Raw genomic sequence first — 23,283 nt, forward strand, 5'->3', positions numbered from 1 at the left:
TAATTTTTGAAGCCTGTGTAAAGTAGTGTAAAGCACAGCCTTGGTACAACAAGGTACAAGGCAATAAAGAATCTGTCCCACTTTGCTTCTTATTTACTGTTCATTATCTTAGGGAAAGGTTAAGAGTTTTCAGCTCATTAAAGCTTGAGATGTCTGGGGCCATATTCACTAAAGCTATATGCACTTCATGCCCTCTCAATATAGGGTGTTTCTCTACTGCAGTCTTATACTCCAGTCACCTTCTGTCTCAGAACATCGGTTGCTGTATCTTGAGAACAGAGGAAAAGCTTTACTTCATTATCTTTCACCTTTACCATAGAGGAAATGAAGTACAATCCTTTTATGCAGATTTAATATTTCCCTCCCCTGTACTCCTCATCTCAAATCGAAGAAAGATCTGGGAAGTCAGCATCATTACACAGGGAGAGACCAGGTGGGAGACTGCATCCTGACCAAAGGAGAGACACGTGTTTACACCTGTGTGGAGAAGACTCAGCTTGTCTCGTTTAGGTTTCTGCTTTTAATGAGGGAAGAAGGAGCCATGAGAGGGCAGCAGTGCACAAGACTGCTCAGCCTGGGACTTCGGTACCTGAAACATATCTAACACCAAAGGGCTGGGTCCTGCCTTCAGGTAGGCTGTCATTTGTGAGTTTTCCCAGTCCGTGAAAAGTAAACATACATGCTGTAATTGGTTACACTTTCAAGTGCATAAGCTTATTTTTAGTGAATATGGCCCTCAGGAAAAAGAAATTACATGCTTTGCAAAATAAGTACGATCCTTCAAAGGCAAAGATAGCTTATGCTTTGTACCATGATAATGTCATCTACACAAATCTGAGTAACAAAATTATACCCTTTTTTACAGCTACTCTAGAATCTCAATGATAAAATTAAATAAAAACGGCCCATAAATTGCAAGCTGTCTCTTTTTTTTTACTCTTGTTTAAGTTAATGCTCTAGAGCACCTGAGTTGGACTTGTCCTTGAATTTCACATGTCTTTTTCAACTGAGAGGTTCTATGTTAATTTGTAACTTTTGTGTGAGAGAGTGACAGCAGTCACTTCATCTGGTTTTAATGCTACTTGGTAGCTTAAGTCAAAGAAGCATCAAAGGCCAGCTTTTATTCTAACCTCATACTCAGTGTGCTCTGTGCCCCACACACCAACCCTAAATGGCCTTGCTCCAGACTTGTGGGACAGAATGGAGCCTGGCAATGTGTCTGGCTAAAACCTTTGCCGTATTTGGAAGTAATGAAATTCAGGACCGAGCTTGGCCGTGAGATCCTCAGCATAGTCAAAGAACAACCCACAAGCAGCCAGGGCACAAAGAGTTGCTGTCCTTGGTCCTGGCCCTACGTGATGCTCTGCTGCCTTTCTTTGCTCACATTCGGCTGCAGCTCAGCAGAGGTTTTCACCATTTTGGATACTTCTAGGTATGCCTGGCCTATATTTCACTTCCAGTGCTTAATCATTTTGTAATTGGCACGCATGTTGTGATGAAGACATTTAAAACTATGAAGAAACACAAAAACAACAGAAAAAAAGAAAGGAAAAGAAATATATGAGAAAAGGAATAAAGAAAGGGTTACCTAAAATTTAAAAGTGATTATTATTTTTTTAAATGTGTATTCAGTCTTTTTTTGTTATTTTATGAGATGATCAAAATGTTACAAACAAATAAAATATATATTCCTTGTCTTGCATGGAACACCTCAGCAGTGCAATGTGTGAAAAACATGAAAAATCTCAACTCCCAAGAACTAAATGCTGTGGGTTTTTCTGCTTGTACTGGTGTGGTTCAAACTTGTTCCCACCAAAGGCTGAGGTTGGCTTCCCAACTGCTGGGTTGGACACTACATACGTAAAAACTTCATGCCTGCTATAGAAAGCAGCATGGTTTTCAATCTTGTTAGAGATAAATCGTTGTATCCTATAAAATACAGTACAGTGTCGTATGGTATTGCATAGTAGCTGTAGGCTGATATTCACAAAATAAGACTATACTAATTTATCTTTATATTAATTTCTATATAATTTTTCTGAATTATCTTTATTTACTGGTAGGAGAAGAAGCACTGGATTACAAAGACTGGTAGCACAGTTTATGAGGAGGAGCCACTCTGGCTCTTCAGCAGATCATTCTGACTACTGTGTATTTCCTAGAGCATCTGAACTAAAGCCTGCAATTTAAAATTTATGAAAATAGGACATAGCCAAATTAAATGAAAAATATAAATTAAAAAATTAATATATCTAACATCACTCATTTTTTCACGTTTTTCTCATTTCTCAGGTCTTTATTTTTGATTGACAGGGCACAGTAGGAACCAAACAGAAGCAACAGTATTTGGATAGAAAAGCCAAATATGAAAGGAAAACAGGAAAGACATGGTCTCAGGGCCATGCTTCTGTTGAATTTTGTGGCAGAATTACAAATTATTCATTAGGAGAGTCAAGAGAAAAGTGATGTGATCATTGGCTCTAGTGAGATCAAGACTTGAACCCACATCTCAGTCATGGTGCTGGCTACTAGTATCTAACCAGGGCAGCACACAGCAGCATAGCTACAAGTAACAAGAACTACCTGGCACAATCTTTCTACGTGTCTGAGACACATTAGCTTTCCTTGATACTGCCAGGGGCAGAGCTGCAGGATCAGGGCCCTAGGGAGCTGAGTGGCACATCTCAGAGAACACAAAGGCTTTTCCATGGACCCATCACCCACAAAACTTTGTGAAAGTACTGTAGCTGTAGCAGCGAGTTATATTTCATATTTATTCAGGGAAAGTACTTACCTTATTCTAGTGTAAAACCAATGACAGCAAACAATGAAATACAACACAAGTTAGAAAATGCCTTTCAATGCATGCAGCACTGTGATTAGTCATAAAACCCTGATGAGGTTTAGAGGCAATATAGGATTTTTCATCTCTTTTGAAAATAAAAATTGAACAAATTATTTCCTGATATTTCAAATAAATTCTTATATTTTTATTTTCTATAAAATTCAGCATGCACTTTTTAGAAACATAATAAAAATGTCATAAAAGCACAGACCGCATCAGATTAAATTTGGCATAAATGTTGTGAATATTCAGATAATTACCCAATGTTTGAGTATTTCTGTTCTGTTATAACTGTGTTTGTACTTTAATTTAGATGCATTTTTCAAATAATTGCTTTTTATTAAAAAATAAAGCAGATGAAAATGCTTTTCCACATAAACACTCTTTGCTAGAGCTGAGATATATAATTTGTAGTTCAATGTTGCAAAATAAGGATAAGCATCCTTTGCACCAAATACAACCTGAGCTCCTCACTAAATCATTTGTGCCAAAAGTGTGAGACTATCTGGACAATGAAGAGCATGGAGTGATGGCCATGGAGGGAGACTCATTCTGTTTCCCAACAATTAACCATAATAAAGTAGGTGGGGTAATATTACTTGCATTCATTGCACAGCTCCAATTCCCATGGATTACATCATGAGTTTTGGGGTACAAAGAAAGCAACACCAGACCATTAGTATTCACTTTTTCATTGCCCTTTTATTCTCAGTATCTTTTATCAGAATTCAGGTTTGAAGAAGTCAATAAAGGCCTTCCCTATACACAAAGAAATGGCAGTTCAAGTGCACATGCAAAGTAGTGAGTGGTATCTGTGCAGCAGACAGGCTGTGAGCTCTCCTTCAAGAGAGGAACAGTGTGCAGATGAAATGCAGAGTTGAAAACGGGCTGTTCTTAGGGCAGAAATGCAGGGACACAAAAAACCCCACTCTTAAGTCTGGAGTAAAATAGATTTTTTCATCCTAAGAAGAGCCACAGTCATGGAACACGTGAAGGTTGTGCCCAAAGCTTTCCTTACAACTGCAGAGAAAAAACGTGGCACTAAAAAGGAATTATCAGCACTAGCCTTAAAGGGACTGGACCTCTTGCTAACTTATATCTTCTTCCATCACATGATAGATACCAGCCATTATTAAAACAGGTTGGCTAGTGGCTAGTTGGCAAGACTGACTTAATGTATCCCATATTCAAAGCAGGTACTGTGTTGGAAAGAGGTGCTCATTGTGAGCTCTATTTGCAGCTGCAATACAGCATTAATAATACTGATCTTTAATGAGCAATTCAAACAGTTAAAAAGTGGGGTGATTCTGAGGAATGCACAAAAGTGCTCATTCAACCTTTCTTATCATCACTATGTATTTTGCATGGACGAATACTCTGCGGGCTATTTTTTCCCCCAGCAAAAAAAGGAAGCAAATAGATTGCTTCCTGAAAATGCGTTTGCTGGTAAAAGGAGGATGTCCCTTGATTCAGAAATCAATTAGACTGAGCAGTGCTGTGACCCTGGCTATGTAACAGCTGTGGGCTGCACCTGTGCTATGGTGTAGCAGCTGGGCTCATGGCAGAATTAATTTCAAATCTCTGGACAGCTAAGAAGAGCTGAGGCATGTAAACAGGTATCACATAGTTATCCCCGGGTAGACAGTCTTTGGGGAGGACTGTAAGGAGGAGCAGAGACATTCCTCACATTGACTGGGGAATAAAATCATGAAAATCCTGGGCAGTACCATAACCCTACTGACCCCCTCTAATTGCAGGCAGGTGCTTTCCTTACTTGCCTTCCTAATCCAACATATAGCCTGCCCAAGGAAAGCACAGCTAACTTGCCCATGGGCTGAGGGAAAGCTGGCGGAGCTCTGCACGCTGCTGGGTCTGCAGGCAGCCAAGCCAAACAGGTACAGGGAGTACAGGAAAATGTCTGTGATTCCTCCACTACTCTCTGGGCTGATGAGTTGTATGGAAAACAAGGAATTTCTCTGTGGCCAAAACCATACCACCTGTTACAGGTCAGCTTCTTGCTATAATGCCATACACACCATTGCTGTGGTGATATGGGTTCGTAGAGCACATCATCTATGAGCAGACCTAACGTGGTGCCAAAGAGGATAATCTGTATGGTGGCCAGAGGGGGGCATGTCCGTGTACATGAGCTGGAGTCCCTCAGGTGGGTAGAGGTGTGGCAAGGTTAGGAGAGGACAGAGCATCAACACCTCCCAGAGCCAAGGTAACTGCCAGCAGAGGTAACTTCCAGTTTGAGAACTACAGAAGTTTCTTAAGGTATCTCAATTTTAAGAAAAGTAAGCCAGGCAGAAACTTATTGACTCCCTATGAAATCAATGGAAATTTACATAATGACATCACCTTGCTAAATGATTTTAGTCCAGGCCATGCCTCTTAGCTCTTTTTCCTTGTGGGTGAAGAGGAGCACCCACTGCCTCCTCTCTAGATGGAGAGCTGGATTCTCATTTCCATTACCTTCCTTTCTAAGCCTCTGTTTTTTTCTTGTTGTTTTTTTGTTTTGTTGTTGTTTGGTTTTTATACTTTTCCATTTTAAATTGAGTGGGGATTTGATTGGGAAAAGCCAAAGACAGCAGGCAAGGAAGACTAATGTGCCCAGAAAATACAAAACTGCTGACGCTGCTACTCAACAGCATCTTACTTTATATTTTAGGTACCTTCAGGCCCTTATACTACCAATGGGGAGAGCCAGAGAGACTGGCAGTGGCAAAGCATCAGCTGCTTGTAAGCTCAGGCTGCCTCTAGTGGGTTTTCTAACATGATTCTTCTTCCTTGCCCCCTTTTTTTGTACAACCATTGAAAATCCCAGGAAATTCTGAGATTAAGGCCCACACTGGTCATTGGAAAGTGAATTGATGTTAAGAATTAAAGCTAAGTCCTATCGTTGTGATTCAGGACATGTCATAACACAGCTGGTAGCCCTGTTGTGTGCAGGACCACCTGGAGCTAGTGCTAACAGACAGAAGAAATAAAAGGGAAGAGGCACTACTTGTCCACCTGGTTCCTTTCCTAGGCAAGGTACAACTGCTTGCTGCAGCATTTCAATGGTTTTTCCATTCTAGCATAAAACATACCTTACGATTGAACTGTCACACCTCAGTTAGTCTCTTTAGTTTATAACCTGGCAGTTTCATTGTCAAATAAGTTCTTCAGGATTCAGCCTAAGAATTCCTTTCTATAAATCTATTATATTCCTACTTATGCCTCCCAGATTAATGGGTAAATATTAGGCTCTATTTTTTCCCCACATGCTTATTCCCTTTTTATTTTATTTTGATTGCAAGGCAGAAAAAAATGAAAACTTTTCATAACCAGCAGTTCCCTCATCTATGGTTTCTTGAACACTGTGAAACCTCCTGCAGGTTTATGATTTTCCCATCCTTAATGGAGCAGCATCCCACAGCCACTGATTAACTAAGGCAGGAATCACATCCATCCCTTTGTTCCTTCTAGCTTTAAGCTTAATGTTATGGAAGCAGAGCCCAGCAGGGTGTAAAAGCAGCAGAGCGTGTACAGTTACTCAGTGTGGGGACCAGTTTGGCTTGGGGTTGATATGAGTGCCATGCAAGCTGGTGCTGCTTGGTGGAAAGTACAGGGCTAACTTGCAATCAGATAATCCAGTTTTCTAATTTTACAAAATATTACTTGCAGTTTCTCTGCTAATTCAAATTTAAAGACAAAATCCTTATAATTACACATTCTGGATGTTATCCAAGCCTGATGTCTCATTGTTGGTTTGTAAATTATTCAATAAAAGGAATGTTTGAACCTATCTATGGAGCAGGCACGCCTCTCTCTGCCAACCACTGTCAGCGATGAGTTCCAGCCCGTGAAGCCACTAGCATTTCACTTCTACTGGAACTAAATTGTTAGAGAAAAAGCAGGTCATCTCTTTGTGACGTAACACAGGAAAATGGGTTAGCTGTGAGCAAAACCCATCTTAATAGCGGGAGAACCGGGAGGGTGAAGACACTTTACTTGGTAAAATCTTGTCAAGGGGATGAATATAGATCAGACCATAGGAACCTGATATAGTGAACCCTGTTTCTGAACAGTATCCTTCTTACTAAAAAAGGAAATGAATAAGGCATTAGTTGCTAATGCAAATTTTTCAGAGGCACAACAACAACACTCTGTGCAAAGAGCAATACAGCATCTTGTATCTTTGAAAGGATATAAATCAGCCTTACATGGTAGCACAGTACTGAACAGAAATATCCTTTTATCTATGCTCCAGCAGAATATATTTCACAGTCATTGCTACACTACAGGAACACACCAATACTTGGTGATAAAGCCCCGCTTTCCCTCCTGTGTTCTTCCAAGAGCACAACACCTACCCCTGCTGTGCCACATATTTCATTGCCATCTTAACTGCTGCTGGTTGCAGTCAGGGCAAGGCATTAACAAAGACTGACTCTCAAAGGTTTCCCTGGGCCAAAGTGATTCTTACTGAGTTTAACACTTGTGCCATGCTGGAGGTATTTCTGAGATGGGGTGGGATGAGATGAAGCTGATACTCACAGAACAACTTCTACGTGGTCCAAAGCCCACTGATCATGACCTGTTCCATTGTGACGGGGCTGCCACCAGCGCAGTAAGACTCCTTTCATTCGTGCCTCCCTGTCATCACAAACACAAGATCCTATGAGAGCTCCAGACTACCAAAGGCTTGCACTTTTCTGTCTCCCCCCATCAGGAAATGAGAGCAAAGCCAAAGCGCTATTTGTGCAGGCTGTAAGCACAAAACATTCAAAGGTGAAAAATGCATACACAAAAGGAAGAATTAAATATATTTTCCTCTTATCCTTTAAACACAAATTATGCTTTTTCCAAAGTATTTGATAAGCACTCTCCTGTTCTTCCTTAATCAGCCTTCCCCTTACACTTCCTTCTTTTGCCTACCCTCTCATCGACCTTATTTTTCTTGCAGTGATGCAAAAATAGAGTCCTTCCTACAATAAATGTATCTTGTGCATTTAGACGTAATGAAATGTGACTGGGTACTCACAGGGGAACATTATAAGACACTCTTTGGGCTTGTATAAAGTCCTTTGGCTGATGCTGTGCAATTACTTGCCATGTAATTCCATTATTTACACTGTATTGGAGGAGCACTGCCTTGTCTACAGTGTTAGGATCACTTAGATTGGTATTGCAGCTGTCTGTTTGTGAAATGCTTCCAATTTGCAAAACAAACATGATTTTGCTGTAAAACACCAAGAGAAAAGGTATTGTCAATACGCAAATAAGTATCCAGACAAGAACGATTGTATTTCCACATTTATCACAGTTATTAAAAATTTCAGGATTCTCAAGTTTTGTTACTTTTAACACGTAAAATAAGTTGTTCTCACATCTAAAACATAGCTCCTTTTTCAAAGTAAACATTTCGCTGTGTACAGCATATATCCATATATTTGAAGGCAACAGATCCAGTTTTACAATGTACCTTTACTCAAACGAGATATACAGATAGAACAAACATGCAAATGAATATATGAAAAGCTAAAAAGGGGCAAATAAAAGTTGAACAAAGTACTGAAAAGATTTCTAATATTCTACCTAGGCATTCAAATAAGAAACAAAGAGTCTGATTCATATCTGGCCCATTTGCTGATTCACTCTGTTTCTAATAATTCTTTAGACAGTTAAAGACAAAACCAGTCCAGAAAGCTGTCACTCTGTTAAGGGTCAGCACAGGCTGGTTATGTTTGTTTTTCTGTGGCTAAAGAGATTTAACAGAAGAAAAAGATGCTCATTTTCATTTCCAGGTGAATACAATTTTATTTGACAACTGAAACAGGAAAATGAGTCCGTAATTACTGATAGCATCTTCACTCATGACTGCCATTGGAGGCACATGCAAACATGGCATTTGTTTTATCAGATCAGGCACTGGTCCAGACAGTCTGGTATCCAGTCTTTGCCAATGGCTTCAGTGTCAGTTCTGGCTTACAAGGCAGCTCTCTGTTGGACATGATGAAAACAGCTGACCTTTTCATTTGACATCGCTTCCTCCTCATTCTATCTCCCAAATGAAAGTCACAAAGCATTTTGTTTATCTGCCAACCACATCTGACTGCATGGTAAAGCCAAGTTAGTTTATCCTCTTCAATACTGCCTCACATGGCTTCACATGCATAGAAAAAATTTCCTTTCTCATAAGCTGCTGAAGGAACATTTTATGCTTAAAGTATTACCTTGCTCGGGTGAGATCCAGAGGCTTAGTCACAGCTTGTCGTACTTGACATCCATTAAAATAGAGTGAATCTCCGTGGGCATAGGGTGCCAGCTGTCCACATCCATTCCCTATCACTCCCCCCTGAATGGTTTCCCAGTTTATTTCAGTGACTCTTTCAGATTCAAAATTATCTTTAATATAACTGGGTAGATCATGGCTAAAAACAGAGCAGTCATCACCTAAAAATGAAACAGTGAAGTTATAAAACATGAAGAAATGAAAAAATTGGGAAAATTCAGTTAAATCCATTGTAATTGCATTCAAGTCAGTGGCTCAATAAACGGAGTGACTACAGGCTGAATATGTTTCAGCAGATCCATTAATAGTGTGCACATTGCTGCACAGCATTCAGTTTTATGAAACTGAAGCTGCCAATCTGTTATTTTTTACATCAGTACAACTTCAAGGATTGCAATAGAGCTTCCCCTATTTTCCATTGGTGCCATCATAAGAAACCTCAAATTGACACCTGAGGGGAAATGTGTTTAAAACTGGGAAGGAATCTGATCTCATAAAGTTACGAGACTGCCCTGGATGGCTCTAAACACTTTGGCTCCACTCCCATAAAGCAGTTAGGATGTAATGAGGACACTCAGGTACCGTTAGATATGTGCTTATCTGGACTGAGGCATTAGAGCAGAATCCCCTACAGGCGCCATCAACTTCTGGATCCTGTGTACACTTCCCCTGGGAGTGACTGCACCCTTGGAAGGAGTAGAAGGCTGAAAGCCATATCTGGCTAAGAAGGTAGCCACCTCCTGGCTCCAACAAAGATTGAATGGGCTTTAAATACAGTGCCAGACAGCAGAGACTAGTGATTCAATCCAGAAAGAATAAATGGAAGGAAAAGCTGTTAGCTGCAGCCCTGTCAAATTATGAGTTTAAAGTCTGTTACTCAAGCACTCCAGTGATGAGTTAAGACAGGATATATCACTCTATCTTTTTGTTTAACTTTGAGCTACATTAGTTTGCAGCAGTTGTATATGAAAGAAACTGAAGAAAAGAAACCTTGATATCCTTCATCACAAATGCAAATAGCTCCAGTTGTGCAATATCCTCGACCACTGCAGAGCTTTGGGCACGCTTCCCCAATGTACACATGGTCGATTGCCCAGCTTTGTTTCTCTAGTTCTTCTCCTTTCTGAATCCACCTGAACTGAGTTGCACTGCAAATGTCAAAACCCAAATACGATATTATGATATGTAACAATTAAACACATTTGTACAGAGAACTTCAAATTTTCCAGCAGAAGATGTAATTAGAAAAAATAATAATTGCATTAGAGTGTTGTGACTTTAATAACTAGAAAGACCCAGCCTGAACAGGTCATAACCATATTATTGGCAGTAGACACTTCTATTTAAATAAGCTTTCTCAAAAACATTAGTTCTACATCAGACCTAAATCCAGCAATAAAGAAGCATTTTAAATCCACCAGTTGTTCCAAAGCAAACAGTGCCAGCAAGACAGCTGACATTTTATAGACCCAGAGTGAGATGACCTTTTGGTAGCCTACCTGGAAGAGACATGATCAGGCAGCTGGATAGTTATTCTTCTCCACGTGGAGCTGTTGACAGAGTTATAGATGGTAGCTTCATGGAATTGAAATGGGGAGCAGCCAATGCTATTAGATGAGGAAGGAAGACAGTGCGTCTGTACGAGCTGCCACGAATCTGTCCTATAAGAAACAAAAAAATTATGTTCTTAGAACTACAGACGGAATAATGAAAGGGAAACAGGAAATCTCTAAAGGTCACAACTTCACCAATCTTACTAAACAAATCCAAAGGATTGCCAGCAATAGTCTTTGTATGCTTTGCAGCCACAGAAAGACAAGAGTTGAGAGGATGAAAGTCTGGTGCAGCCATGGAAGACTTTCCATGCTCCGTATTTACCTACAAGCATTTAAGTACAAAATATGCCTTCAATTGTACAAATTATAATGCACCATTATACTACAGCACAGTGCTATTAAAGAAATAATGTTATTGTTTGTCAGTTAAAGACCAAATCAGAATTAAATAACCTCTGCCTGATTACCTGTTTGGTCCTAAATATACACTCCTATACCATACTAAAACAACAGTATCCCATGAATGTGGTTTTCTGTGAACACATTTTTAACAGTAACAAGGGCATGACTGCAACTGCAAGCTCTGTCAACATCTGGGATAAATTATAAAGTTAATTTATGGAAGTTATGTACAGAAATCCCAGCACTTGCCAACAGAATTTGTTCAGATCCTGTTACAAGATGAACATCAAAGCGAATGCTTCAATAAATAAAAGCCCTTGAAGTTTTTAATAGCACACTATTTTTTAAGTCTGTATATTCTGCTCTCATTTACCTCGCATCCTTAGTATACTCCAGCATCACAGAGTGGAGGTCCCCACAAGATGATGCCTCGCAGCCAACCACGATCTATAGCACAAATAAAATTGGCAGCTGTAACAGGTCAGGTAGACATTTCATGTGATATATGATGAAGTGTTGCTCTATTTTTTATTTTTTACAGGTTGCCTAAAAGAGAAACTTAGACCATGGAAAAACATCCATCAGAAGTGGATGAATAGCAAAAGACACAGTACTTCAAGTACTGTTTAATTGTACCTCACTGTTATTTTCAAACAGAATCCTAACACTGCTATCTCAAATTTCAAATTAGCTATCTAAACAAAAACTGAATCTGAGACACAGAGAGGTGGGCGCACCTTGGCACTTGAGAAACACCTAACTTCATATTAACTGCCCATGAAATATTTGAATCATAATAATTAAAATGGGAACGTCAAATCAAGTCAATCCAATTTAGGAACAGAATTATCCTGCATGTATCAAGCAGTAACCATATTTGTGCCATGTTAGAATAGAAAGATTACAGCGTCCTTTATAGAGTACTGAAGAGGTAACGCAAAGCTAAATTTTAAGTACTTCAAAACAAAATGGCAGACATATATTTAGAGCTGCATTCTTAGTTTAGAAATAAAATCTTTGCTGTGTCTGGAGAAAAAACACCTTACTCAGTAATGTGAAAAATCCAATGCTGATGGGTTATCTTACTTTTTGCCCTCAAAATAGAGGAAAATGATGATATGCCGGGTAAGAGTAGCAGCAGCTCAGAGAGGTCTTGGCATGCAGTAGGATCTAGCATGTCAGACTCCACTTTTATATCATTTCTTTAAAGACAGCATACTGTGTATAAATGGTCACAGCATCGCTTTCATGGAGTATATTAGTCAATATAAAATAGGCAACTGTGTTGAGAAAATATTGATTGAAAACAGGAAATCCCAGAGCTGTAAAAAATAAAAAAGATAGCAAGAAAGAAACATAACAAGAAAACAGACAACTATTTGTATGACTTGGCTTTCATGTTATTTCTTGGCTCTGGGAAAGACCGAGAACATTTCCAGGCAACAACTACGTAAGCATTTTCTGATTGCCACTGTCTCTATTCGGAATTCTACCTTAACTAAGTAAAATACCCAGAAATGTTACTCTGATTATTCAGAATACTGTTCATTACACAAATAAGCAGAGATGTTCTTCTACTCTGAGCTCTCCTGCATTTTCAATATGCCAGCTTGTTTCCAGCCCAATTCTGTATTCCCTTTTCTGTTTATTCACCAGGTGGAGGAAATGTTGTATTCTGCATGCTTTATATTTTCACCTTAGAAAATAATTCTCACTGCTGATCCAGTAATTTGTGGAGAAAGGGATTAGACTTCCAGTCCTTCTCAGTAACCCCTGAAGGATGCAGGCAATCAGAATTACCCATCATTTAGCATTCATGTAACTTTTCAGGTACTCGTTACCGACACTTCAACATTTCTCTTAAATTCTAATAATTAAAGTCATAATTTATTCATCCAGTTATGCCTCATAGCTGGAAGAAGGAGAATTTCTGAAGAGAAACTAGACCGTTTTTCATTGCATACTTTACGCTGTAGAGAGAGAACATTCCTTACTTTAAACTGCATCATGTACCCTGGCTGTATAATGAGCTCCCTGGAGGACAGGATGTTGTGTGTTTTGTCCTTTTTCTTATTCGGCCAGTAGAGATGGAATGAAGGATTTCCACAGAACCCTGCAGTCCTGACTGCATTAGGATAAAAACTCCAGTTTTCTTCGTGAGAGATGCCTTCTGTTAACATACAGAGTTAAATACAATTACTGCATTGTCTTGGTAAATATCAAGGCTTAGTTATGAATCCACAGAATCACTAGATATAAACTCTACATCTCTGCTAGCTGTTGTGACATGCAGTAAGTTAAGCTACTAGCAGACACAGTAAAAACGTCAGCTCCAGACAACTAATTTAAATTTTAAAATAACAGCATTTCCAAAAATATGATTAAATAAAATCTCCCTGTTCAAAAATTTACATGAATTGAGGTAGACTGAAAAAAATGCCGTTCTTACAGGTATACCCATACATATACACAAATACACCTGAATTCATGTGCAAATACGTATTTACACACCAGGATATAAACAGTAGTTGTCTACAACAAAAAAGAGCTCAAAAAAGAGAAAAAAGGTGTTTGCAAGTTCACGGACCTTTTCGCAAATAAAACCACAGCAGACAACAGAATAGCTGTCACAGCCTTTCTTACCATCATCAAACGTATCTACCAGCTGACTGGGGTTGATCTCTGCTCCACCAATCAGAATGTTATCCAGAGCCCACTGCGCCCGATCAGGCCCTGAAACCACAATGCCATTGCTGATGGTGAAAGGCTGCCACCAGCGCAAGCGGGTTGTGTTGGTCAGAGCATGTTCGGGGAGAAGGATGTAGTCATGCCTGACTGAGATGTATTTTTGGTAATCCATCTCATGAAGCAAAGTCCAAGTTATTCCTAGAATGAAAAGATGCAGATTTAGTAATAAAAACAAGAAACAGACAGAATCTTCTAAAAGATTAAAGGGAGATAATAGGAAATCAGGAATAACAGCTATGGTCTTCTAATAAACAAATCTTAACTTCTTAAGGGTGGCTGGTAACTGTTATTCATTACAAGAATAATCTTGTAATTGTATGAAACAACGAATTGGCTGGAAGCCACCAATTAATAAAATCAAGCAGGAGGATGATGGAAAACTTCTCCCAAGCAATAGATGGAAATTTTAGATGGAGGAAGAACATCAAAAGGAGAAAAATGCCTTTTCAATGAAAAACAGCCTTAGCGATTTGTATCTTTCTGATGACTTCCCAGATATTTATGGTGTTTGAATACTGAACAAGGCTGTAGTTTAGAAGAAACTTAGATGTACTTGCCTCCATCTATGGAATAATCTAGCAGCACTCCCTCCTTTCTGCACGTTGGTCTGTGGCATGTTGTCATGTTGTTTTCACTCCCAATTCTTCCCCAGTACTGAAGAAATCTAAGAGTAAATTAAATGTACACAGTTATAACTAGTAAAGTGTATCACAGATCTAGAGATTTGCTTTCTATTAGCAGATATGCTGAAAATGCTCAAAATGCAAAAACTTTTACGCATGTAACACTGATGCAAAAGTAGAAAAAGAGTTTCAAAAAGCGTTTTATAATTCCCACTGGAGCCTCGTGGAATTCAACAAGAACAAACACAAAGTCCTCCGTATGGGAAAGACTGACCACTTGCAATGGTACATGCTGAGCACCTACTGGCCAAGAGAAGCTTGTAGTTGCTTAAGAATTCCTTGAGCCACAAATAGTATTGCCTGCTTCTTTGTGAGTGTTTAAGAGAGTTCCCCACTGAAATGACATAATGTGACATACTTTGCACCCCTCAGGTCCAGATCTTGAGTGACAGCCTGCCTCACAGTTTGACCTCCAAAGTACAGAGTTGTGTCTTCTGCTAGAATCCCACACTCTGTACAAGTATTTCCTCCTTCCAAGGACATCCATAAATCTGGCTTAATTTCTTCATTGTCAAAGCGCTCTTTCAGGAAAGTCTGTAACAAAGGTATTTAACACAAAGGAAAAGTAGTTATGATCTTAAGCCTCTCTGATGAACAGAACTGAAATTCAAAACATATTTGAAAGGCTCATGAAGATTGTAAAGATTATTTTTTTCTCCTCTGTGAATAAGCAGAAGAGGACTGAATTGGCTAAATGTGCAAATTTTAACATACTGGGGAGCCAATCCAGAACACCAGAATTTGCACGTACAAATGAATGGGTCTATTTCATAAGTGTGGTCATTTAAAACTATATAACAACACTCCAGTATGTATCCAGTATATGTGTACATATTGCTATTCTACATTTTCTCCCCAGCAAAAGTTGTATTGCGATGAAATGTCATGATTCTTCTCGTATTCTCTGCTTCAATAGCTCTTTCATCATAAAGACAATTCTTCTACAGGCCTTGATCACTTGCAATCATGGACAATTGTGATCTAATGATAATCTAAGGATTAAAAATGAATTTTATCACAGCTTTATTAAGCAGTGCTATGTGTAAATGAACAAAACAGTTCTGGGATACTGCAGTAATAGTTTCATTTAAAAGTGATAAAAGATGAAAATGGACTTGAGTATCTTCAGACTGATAGGAATGGAAGTTCAGTTTCCAGTGTGATCAACCTTCTTCTCTCAGTCAAACACATATCAAAATTCACTCTTTATAACGTGCAGTAAAATTACCTTCAGTGTTTGGGTCAGATAGCAGTTTGGACCTGAATATCCAGGATCACAGATGCATTGCTCTTTCAGGCAGTCTCCATGTCCTCTGCAATTTTCCAGACAACCAGGGCCCAGATAGAAATTATCAATGGCCCACTGCATATCTGAGTATTTCTGGTAGAACCGAAACCTCACAGGACTACATGTACAGAAACAAATTAAAACAGACATGTGAAACAACGTTGCTCAAACAAAAAAAGGTAGTTGAAATGCAATATACTTATGACTGTACTATCACCCAAGCTTCCAAAAGTAATATCTGGCAGTCTATGTTGAAATTACATACCCATGTTTTCTCTCTCACAAGTGGACACTGTGGAAGCAGGAAAAATCTGTTCTGGCTCCCTGAATTCATTTTTGGCTTTACTTCCTTTGCAGATTACTCAAAGATACAAGAGATTTTCATTTTTGCAGAAAAAATCAACCGAAATAGTCTGCATATGTGTGGACTACTGCAGGCAACAGGGGAACTTTTCCACTCAGTAGGGCCATAAATTTACTCTCTAATTGAATGCAGCTGCTTGAACAGAGCAGAACATGCTATACTGAAGTAGGCTTCAGAAAAGCAAGGTTAACCGTTCCGTTTGTTCAGAACAAGGGTCATGATCAGTCTTGACAGGAAATAAAACCAGGCAGAGCACATGATGAATGTAAATGTTTCTATTCTGTACTATCCTTAGAAGAAAATGAATAGGTAGATGTGTCCCCTGTTGTGTTTTTCAGGAGGTGAAAATCCAAGAATCTCAGATGAGTAGCTGATACTTACTTGCCCACGAGGTTTTCAGGCAGTGAGTAAGTTACTCTTTTCCACCCTTTTGTGGGAAAGAAGACAGATGGCTGTGAAACACTCCCAGAACATTTTGGATCAGCAGGTAAACACTGAGGTACCAAGTAACTCCAGCTAACACCAAAGTCAGTGGAGTATTGCACATGGACCTGATTTTGTGCAAGTTTTTCTGAGGTTTTACATCCAACAGAAACCTAATAAAGAAGAGAGCGTAAGTAAATTAGAATTAATTGCGGTAGTGAGTAGAGTTAGAGTTTATAAAATATTTGAACCTGAAAATAGGCTGCAGAATTTTGCTTGAAACTATGGCGGTAACAGCTCTTGTATGCTACTGTCATCTGCAGATCTCATCCCAGTATTATCAAGATTGAGAACATTCATAACGTTCAGAGGTTTTTTGTTTTATTTTTCTCTAGCTAGTTCACCTTTACGGATATCCAGGTTTTGTCACAAAGCCCCGTACCTTGTAACTGATATTCTCCTCTCCCATAAAGTCTAAGATCTGAGTATTTCAGAGGAGGACACCCAGGTCAGTTACATCCAGCAGACCTTCTTTGTAAGAGAGATGTGCAAAAAGCTTTTACAGCTTTCATGTATTGCTGGATTATTTCCTCTCTGTAGGTAAAGGCAGGTATGAAGATTGGTTTACTTGCAAGTTTGATGTGAATGCATGCCCACACAGGAGGGCTGTGGCCAGTTTTGATCTGTTTTCACTTCACCAAGCAGCTATAACAAAACAGGACCTCATACATGTTTAATAGCCTTATTGCATGATGTCCATACAACTTCTGTGCTGGAAGAGAACAGTGTGCCATCTCTGAGAAGGTTTGAAGTATTAAAGCTGGCCAACAAGTAGCAGTTGAGACAAATGAAGGCAGCTAATTAACACTTCCCTCTGCAGGGAATGGCTCATGAATAGGTATAGACATCATCTTAGTTCCTGATAAATCTACTTAGATTTGGAGGAAAATGAGTTTTAGGATATTTATCTAGAAGACTGGGATTTTACCTTGAACTGCATAATCCAGCCTTCTGTTGGAGTCAGGTCATGGGTGACTGCATAAACTTCTCTGCCATCATGGCTCCCACAGATCATAACACCATCAGGAGAATCACAAAACCTCTCAATTGAGCAATCATCATGGAATAACCAGTGTTCATTCACTTGAAAATAAATGAGAACATGAGTAGTTTCCAGTGACCACATGGGTTAAGAAACTAATCAGGAAGTAGTGGTTAAACACTAATGATATTTTATTTTTCAGCCTACATGCAAATTATTTTATACTGCTCCTGAGAATGTCAATGTCTTGTCTTTCCCTTGTACGCATTTATTACATTCATTGCTCTTAGAGCTCTCTTACGTAGCATCATCTTTAATTTAGATCCGTGTAGAACTTTTACCTGTGGTTTTGTCTTCCATAAACATATCAAAGGCGATCCTCCCGGTGGGCCCTGCATCGGCAGGGGAGCGCTCATGCTGTGGCAGAGGAGCACTGCTGAAGGTGTCCAGCATCACTGTTCTCTGATCAGCTGAGCCAGAGATCAACACGTTGTCAATAGCCCAGTCGTTCTGGTCCAGACCATCATGTTTAGGCTGCCACCAGCGGAAGCGCGTCCCAATAGTTTTGGCATCATAGGGAAGGAGGATGTTCACAAAACTGAAATACAGGGTGGAAATTAGTTGTAGGAAACCCACAGGGGAAGGACACTTCTCAATGCCCTGTACTGGGTACTCTGACCGGGTCCACTCCTGTTGTCTCTTAAAGCATGTGGAAACTGGGAAAATAGAGAAGGTTAGGCAATGTAGCCTGCCTTCTCCCATGAGAGACTGCCAAAATAAAGAACCCTCATAAATTCCAATGCCATCCCTTGCACAGAGACTCACATGAAGGTGGAGAGGGTCAGCAGCCAGTCTATGGCATGAGTTGTTCAAATTTGCCTTAGGGAACAAAATGCAATGGTCTATGAACATAAGATCCCAGGGAAATGTTAAGAAGGGAAGTGCTGAACAATAATTACTATTTTCAGCCTGAAGCCATTCAGTGAAATTTTCTTATTTCCATTACAATAGTAGTCAATGGCACACTTAAATCACTTGTCCAATTAAAATGCTAATGATTTGTTTGTGTATTCAAATTAAACCTCAAGCCATATGTCCTTCCCAGCCCCATTTCTATGAGTCTTTTAAACTAATAAATGAGGAAAGGGTTCACCTATATCTATGCATGCTTTGAAACTCAGAGATGCCTGAAAAGAGTGCTTGAGTATAATGTAGACATCTTGATGGGTATCTGTAGAATACACCATTTTCTAACAAGTTCAAGGAGCTAGTCAGTAAGGAGCATGATTGTAATTGAAAGGAACTTGCAGAACAGGATCGTTGCAGCAGCTATCTTCCTACACTCATGGCCTTGTAGTTGAGCTAATGTTGATGCTCAAGCACATGGTTTAAAGCCATTCAGAAATGCCTGCAGCACTGGATAGACTCTGTCTGTCTCCTGAAGACCTGACATCCAAACCAAAGCAGTAATAAAAGAAATACTTGTGACAAAACATTCAAAGCCACCTGACCTAGTATAGGAAATTCTCTGTGCAGAAGAAAAGCATTTACAAACCCAGGCTTGCTGAATTGGTCATAGAAAATTTCCATCAAGAGGCTCCAGGTAATTCCACCATTCACAGAATACTCCAGCAGCACTCCTTGGTTGCGATTGTTAGGAGTTATCAGACATCCATACATGAAATAAAACTGGATGAATTCTGCACTGGTGAGATTCAGATCCACTGTAACTAACATACGGCTGCAGCCCTTAAAAGCAACGAAAAGTTATGTTGGCTGGTGCTTTCTGGTGAAACTTAGAATAAATGTTAGATTACATGGTCACTGTTAATAAAATTACATATTGTAACATCTTCCAGAATAGCACAACTTCTACAAATTATAACAGCAGTAAACAGCAAAAGACTTTCTCTGAGAACAGTTTCAGTTATGTTCCATCTTAGAAATACCCACCCACGTTGCTCCTCACACGTACAGCTTTATAATATTAAGCCTCGTAAACTGTATTCACCTTTGTACTGCATACAAGAGTTACAAAAATCCACATTTCCAATATAGAACATGAGGTTCTCCACACAGAGTGGACGAACTGCTGATTGTGTGTGAATGGTTCAGCTGATGCAAATAGTCAAACAGCACAGCAATTTTAATACATGTGCTTTCCAATAATGCTTTGTATATTTCACATACTTTGCTTACATTTAATTAGTGGTGCCTACTCAGACCTACTGGAAAGAACTGGAAATGCACTAATTCCATTATACTCCAGAAAACTTGCATCAATTTGCACCTAGTTATAAATGTGCATGAAAGAGCATAAGTTTTATGTTTCTAAAATACCATCCAGTCATTTTTATAGCCCAAGGCTATCAAAGCAAACTGCAATTCAGCAGCAGTCTGTGTTACGCAGCTATGAATGCAGCTAAAGCACTAGTAATTTTACTCCAAGTTTATGCTGAAAATAAATAAAAAAAACAAAGAAATATCTGAAGGATGAGTTGACACATGGACACATTTTCATGGAGGAAGTGCACGTTAGACACATGCGAATACTTCCCCTCTGCACTTAACCCTGTGGGCTGATTAGAAGCAGCACCAAACTGTAGTCTCTGTGGAAAATTAAGTGCTGCAAGGAGGCCATTATCAGTGGGTGGGTCTGAAAGTCAACAAACTTAGTGCTTCGATCCATCAGGCCCCACCACAGCTACTTTCAGGAGGCCTCTGTGCCATTACTCATTTCCCTGGCTGCAGGAAAACTGGGAAATGCCCAGATCATGGTATCTGCTTTGCTGGAGTCCCTCTGGCTGGTGCTGGTCTGTAGGACCTATCTGACTTTGCACTTAATCTAGCCACAGGGTATAATTTTTTAATATGTTTTATGTTTACTGTGTTAATATTTTTTAACACACTGCTCTTTATTTAAGTTCTTAGAGCTAAAGCAAGAAGTCTGTGCTGAATACACACCCCGCTGAAGTGAAGAGCCATCCCAGAGGCCACCGCTCCGCAGACCGTGCTCAGCTTGCCCCCATTCACTGTCAGCCAGTTCTGGTTGGACGGCGAGCGATTGAAGTTATCTTTCAGTTGTGTTGGAAGGGGAGTCTCTGGCTCATCACAGTAGAGCCCCCCCCAGTGCTCATCACAGCTGTGGAGGAAAACAAATGCAAAATTCAGCTGTTGAAGGCAATGCAGAGAGATTTGATCCACGTCGTGTTATCCCACATCAAGGTGAAATGTTGTTCCACACAGATTCTGTCTGCATCATTCACTAGCTCACCACCTGCATATGGGGGTTTCAAACATCTGCTACTTTTTGAAGTTGCGAGTATGAAACAAAAACGATTTTAGGAAAGACAGAATTAAGTAGATGCTTTTTCATTCTATCTTATAGTACAAAGTACTCCAACACAATGTCATCAGTAAAATACATTTTACTTTGATAGACAAAACTAAAAGGACGTGCCAAGCCTAAGAATGTCCAACTAATGTTAAATTTGAATGAGTTTCTGTAAAATCCTAATGGACAGATAATTTCCTGCTGTTCCTTTAGTCCTCATTTTTTCTTTTTCCTTTTCTGAAAAACCTTGTAACGTCTTAAAATCTGGATAAAAGCACAGAAATGTGTTTTGCTACTATATGTTATTTCAACAGAGATCATGCCTTCGTACTTCAGTACTGTTGGGATAGAGGATAACACAGTTAACACATCTATTCTGCTATGGAATATATTTCTAGCAAACACAGTCACAATAAAATTATATCACCATTTTCCCATTTCTGTTACCATTTGTGACTGGAAAAGCAACACACCCATCTGGAAGGTATTTCTCTGTTGCCAAACAGAAAAATCTGGGGAGGTCTGGTTGCTGTTTGGTACATTTGCAGGGCTTTATGTGTGCCTCTAGATCAACAGATTGAGGATCAAACCAGCCTGCTGCCATGGGCAAATACACTTACGAAGCAAAGGCATCAGGCCATCAAGCCAACTAGTCCCAAGGCAAAAATTGGCCTTGTGAAGAGCTGGCATGTATCCTTCTGCTTAGCACATGTTCCACTACCAGCCCTGGAGCACCAGCAAGGATGACGATGAAGGAGCAGGAGGAGGGCAACGGGACAGCCCCCTTGGGAACCAGAGATAACTTCTGGGCAGCTTTGGGACTGTACGACCCCAGCAGGGTATATGTCTTCAAGCAGGCCCTTCTCCCTCCTTTGTGAGAGGGGAGTCAAACTGCAACTTAGCCAACAGCAGAGGCAGTGTGTAAGGAAAGGACCAGCAGCATTGCTCTTGCTGTGCTAACAGGTAGAGATCTGCCAGAGCTAACCCCAGCACTTACTGAGCCCCCTAAAATTTCTGTTTCCAAGTGGTCAAACACCCTGCTCAGCTTTAACTAAGTCCACTTTCCTTTAAAAATTGTATCAAAACCTTTTCTATGATTTTGTTATAGTTACAGAGATGCTGCAGTGCTGTGTAGGACAGGGAAAAAAGTACACTTACACACAGTTGTCTTGTGTGCACTTCCCATGGCCGCTGCACATGTCTATACAACCATCTCCAATGTAGACGTTGTCAATTGCCCATGTCTGCTGCTTATCGAACGGAGCAGGCTGGTGCCAGCGGAAACGAGTTGCTTGAGACCTTTGGGAGAGAAAGGAAAACAGAAGGATAATATTTCTAGGTAGCTCTTATTTTAACTGAAGAGAAATATCTATCTTGTGGCTAGACTGCTCCTGGAAGATTTATTTGGTATCAGCATAACCTAGGGCTGATTCCTGACAGCAGAAAGGTCTCCCAGTGGCCAAGATGAGGGCTCCTCCTGAGCTGCACCAAAGATGAATGCCTACAGTCACATAGTGCAGCTCTAGACAGAGGGCTGGCTCCTACACTATAGATGTGAATAGTTCTGAAGCGACGAGCTTATGAAACTTTTCAAGGATAGTTTTAATTCAAAGAAATCAATGATTCGCCATGCAGCACTAGATGGCGGCATTGAACTTCATATAGTCTGCTTTTTCTAATCTCAGCTGCAAACCTCCAAACAAACAAACAGCAAAATCCCCCAGATTTATTCAGTGTAAAAGTAGACCCTTTACGGTAATGTTAATGTTACACTATGAATTATTTCTTAATAAATTTACTACGTGAAGTGAATGGAGAACAAGTTTATCCTAAAAGAAATCTACTGCTGCGCTTACCAAATAATGTTTTCAAAAGAAATATTTAAATCATGAACAATTCCTTGAGGTTTTGCATTAGGTTTTGCACTTCACTAAGGTTACAGAACTGATGCTGTTGGGAGAAGCTTTGTGTTTGCATCTGCATTTTAAAATCAGCTCTAAGATATAACTAAACGTTCATTGTATTCTGCAGGCCACAGTTTATAGAGCACTTGGGGGAACGTGGGCCTTAAAAAGCTCTGCCATTATGGGTGCTGTGTGCCAGTCCAAGCTGTTCACCAGGTAGCCTGCAGGTCCCTAAAATATGCAGATACAAGTAGTCAGAAATACATGTGCAATTTCCCAGCTTGAAGTAATTAAGTAGCATAAAAATTATATTGTGCCCTTACTAAAGGTGTACTTAACATTACTACTAGCTGCACTATTCCTTATTCTAAAGCTTAACTTCTTTCTTGCTTGAGAGCTAAGGCTGTAATAGCC

At 39.7% G+C, this 23,283-nt stretch overlaps 1 protein-coding gene across 3 annotated transcripts in view; it reads right to left on the reverse strand.

Moving 5' to 3' along the window:
- RELN (reelin) overlaps window positions 1–23,283 on the reverse strand; it is a 251,068-nt gene that overhangs the window by 1,248 nt on the left and 226,537 nt on the right. The window contains exons 47-64 of one of the 3 annotated variants that reach the window (XM_015884245.2): window positions 22,124–22,264; window positions 20,596–20,773; window positions 19,187–19,380; window positions 17,973–18,229; window positions 17,578–17,732; window positions 16,548–16,762; window positions 15,743–15,920; window positions 14,873–15,048; window positions 14,389–14,495; window positions 13,727–13,969; window positions 13,078–13,253; window positions 11,457–11,530; window positions 10,625–10,786; window positions 10,116–10,273; window positions 9,067–9,286; window positions 7,875–8,072; window positions 7,388–7,486; window positions 2,795–2,800 (exon numbers count right to left, since the gene is read on the reverse strand). In XM_015884245.2, the coding sequence (XP_015739731.1) occupies window positions 2,795–2,800; window positions 7,388–7,486; window positions 7,875–8,072; window positions 9,067–9,286; window positions 10,116–10,273; window positions 10,625–10,786; window positions 11,457–11,530; window positions 13,078–13,253; window positions 13,727–13,969; window positions 14,389–14,495; window positions 14,873–15,048; window positions 15,743–15,920; window positions 16,548–16,762; window positions 17,578–17,732; window positions 17,973–18,229; window positions 19,187–19,380; window positions 20,596–20,773; window positions 22,124–22,264 (2,937 nt within the window). Of the gene's footprint in view, window positions 1–2,794; window positions 2,931–7,387; window positions 7,487–7,874; window positions 8,073–9,066; window positions 9,287–10,115; window positions 10,274–10,624; window positions 10,787–11,456; window positions 11,531–13,077; window positions 13,254–13,726; window positions 13,970–14,388; window positions 14,496–14,872; window positions 15,049–15,742; window positions 15,921–16,547; window positions 16,763–17,577; window positions 17,733–17,972; window positions 18,230–19,186; window positions 19,381–20,595; window positions 20,774–22,123; window positions 22,265–23,283 lie in introns of those variants that run through there. The other 2 variants (XM_032442336.1, XM_015884323.2) reach the window with 2 other exon arrangements.

Source organism: Coturnix japonica, chromosome 1, assembly GCF_001577835.2.
Source record: "Coturnix japonica isolate 7356 chromosome 1, Coturnix japonica 2.1, whole genome shotgun sequence".
In the NCBI taxonomy this organism is placed as follows: domain Eukaryota; kingdom Metazoa; phylum Chordata; class Aves; order Galliformes; family Phasianidae; genus Coturnix; species Coturnix japonica.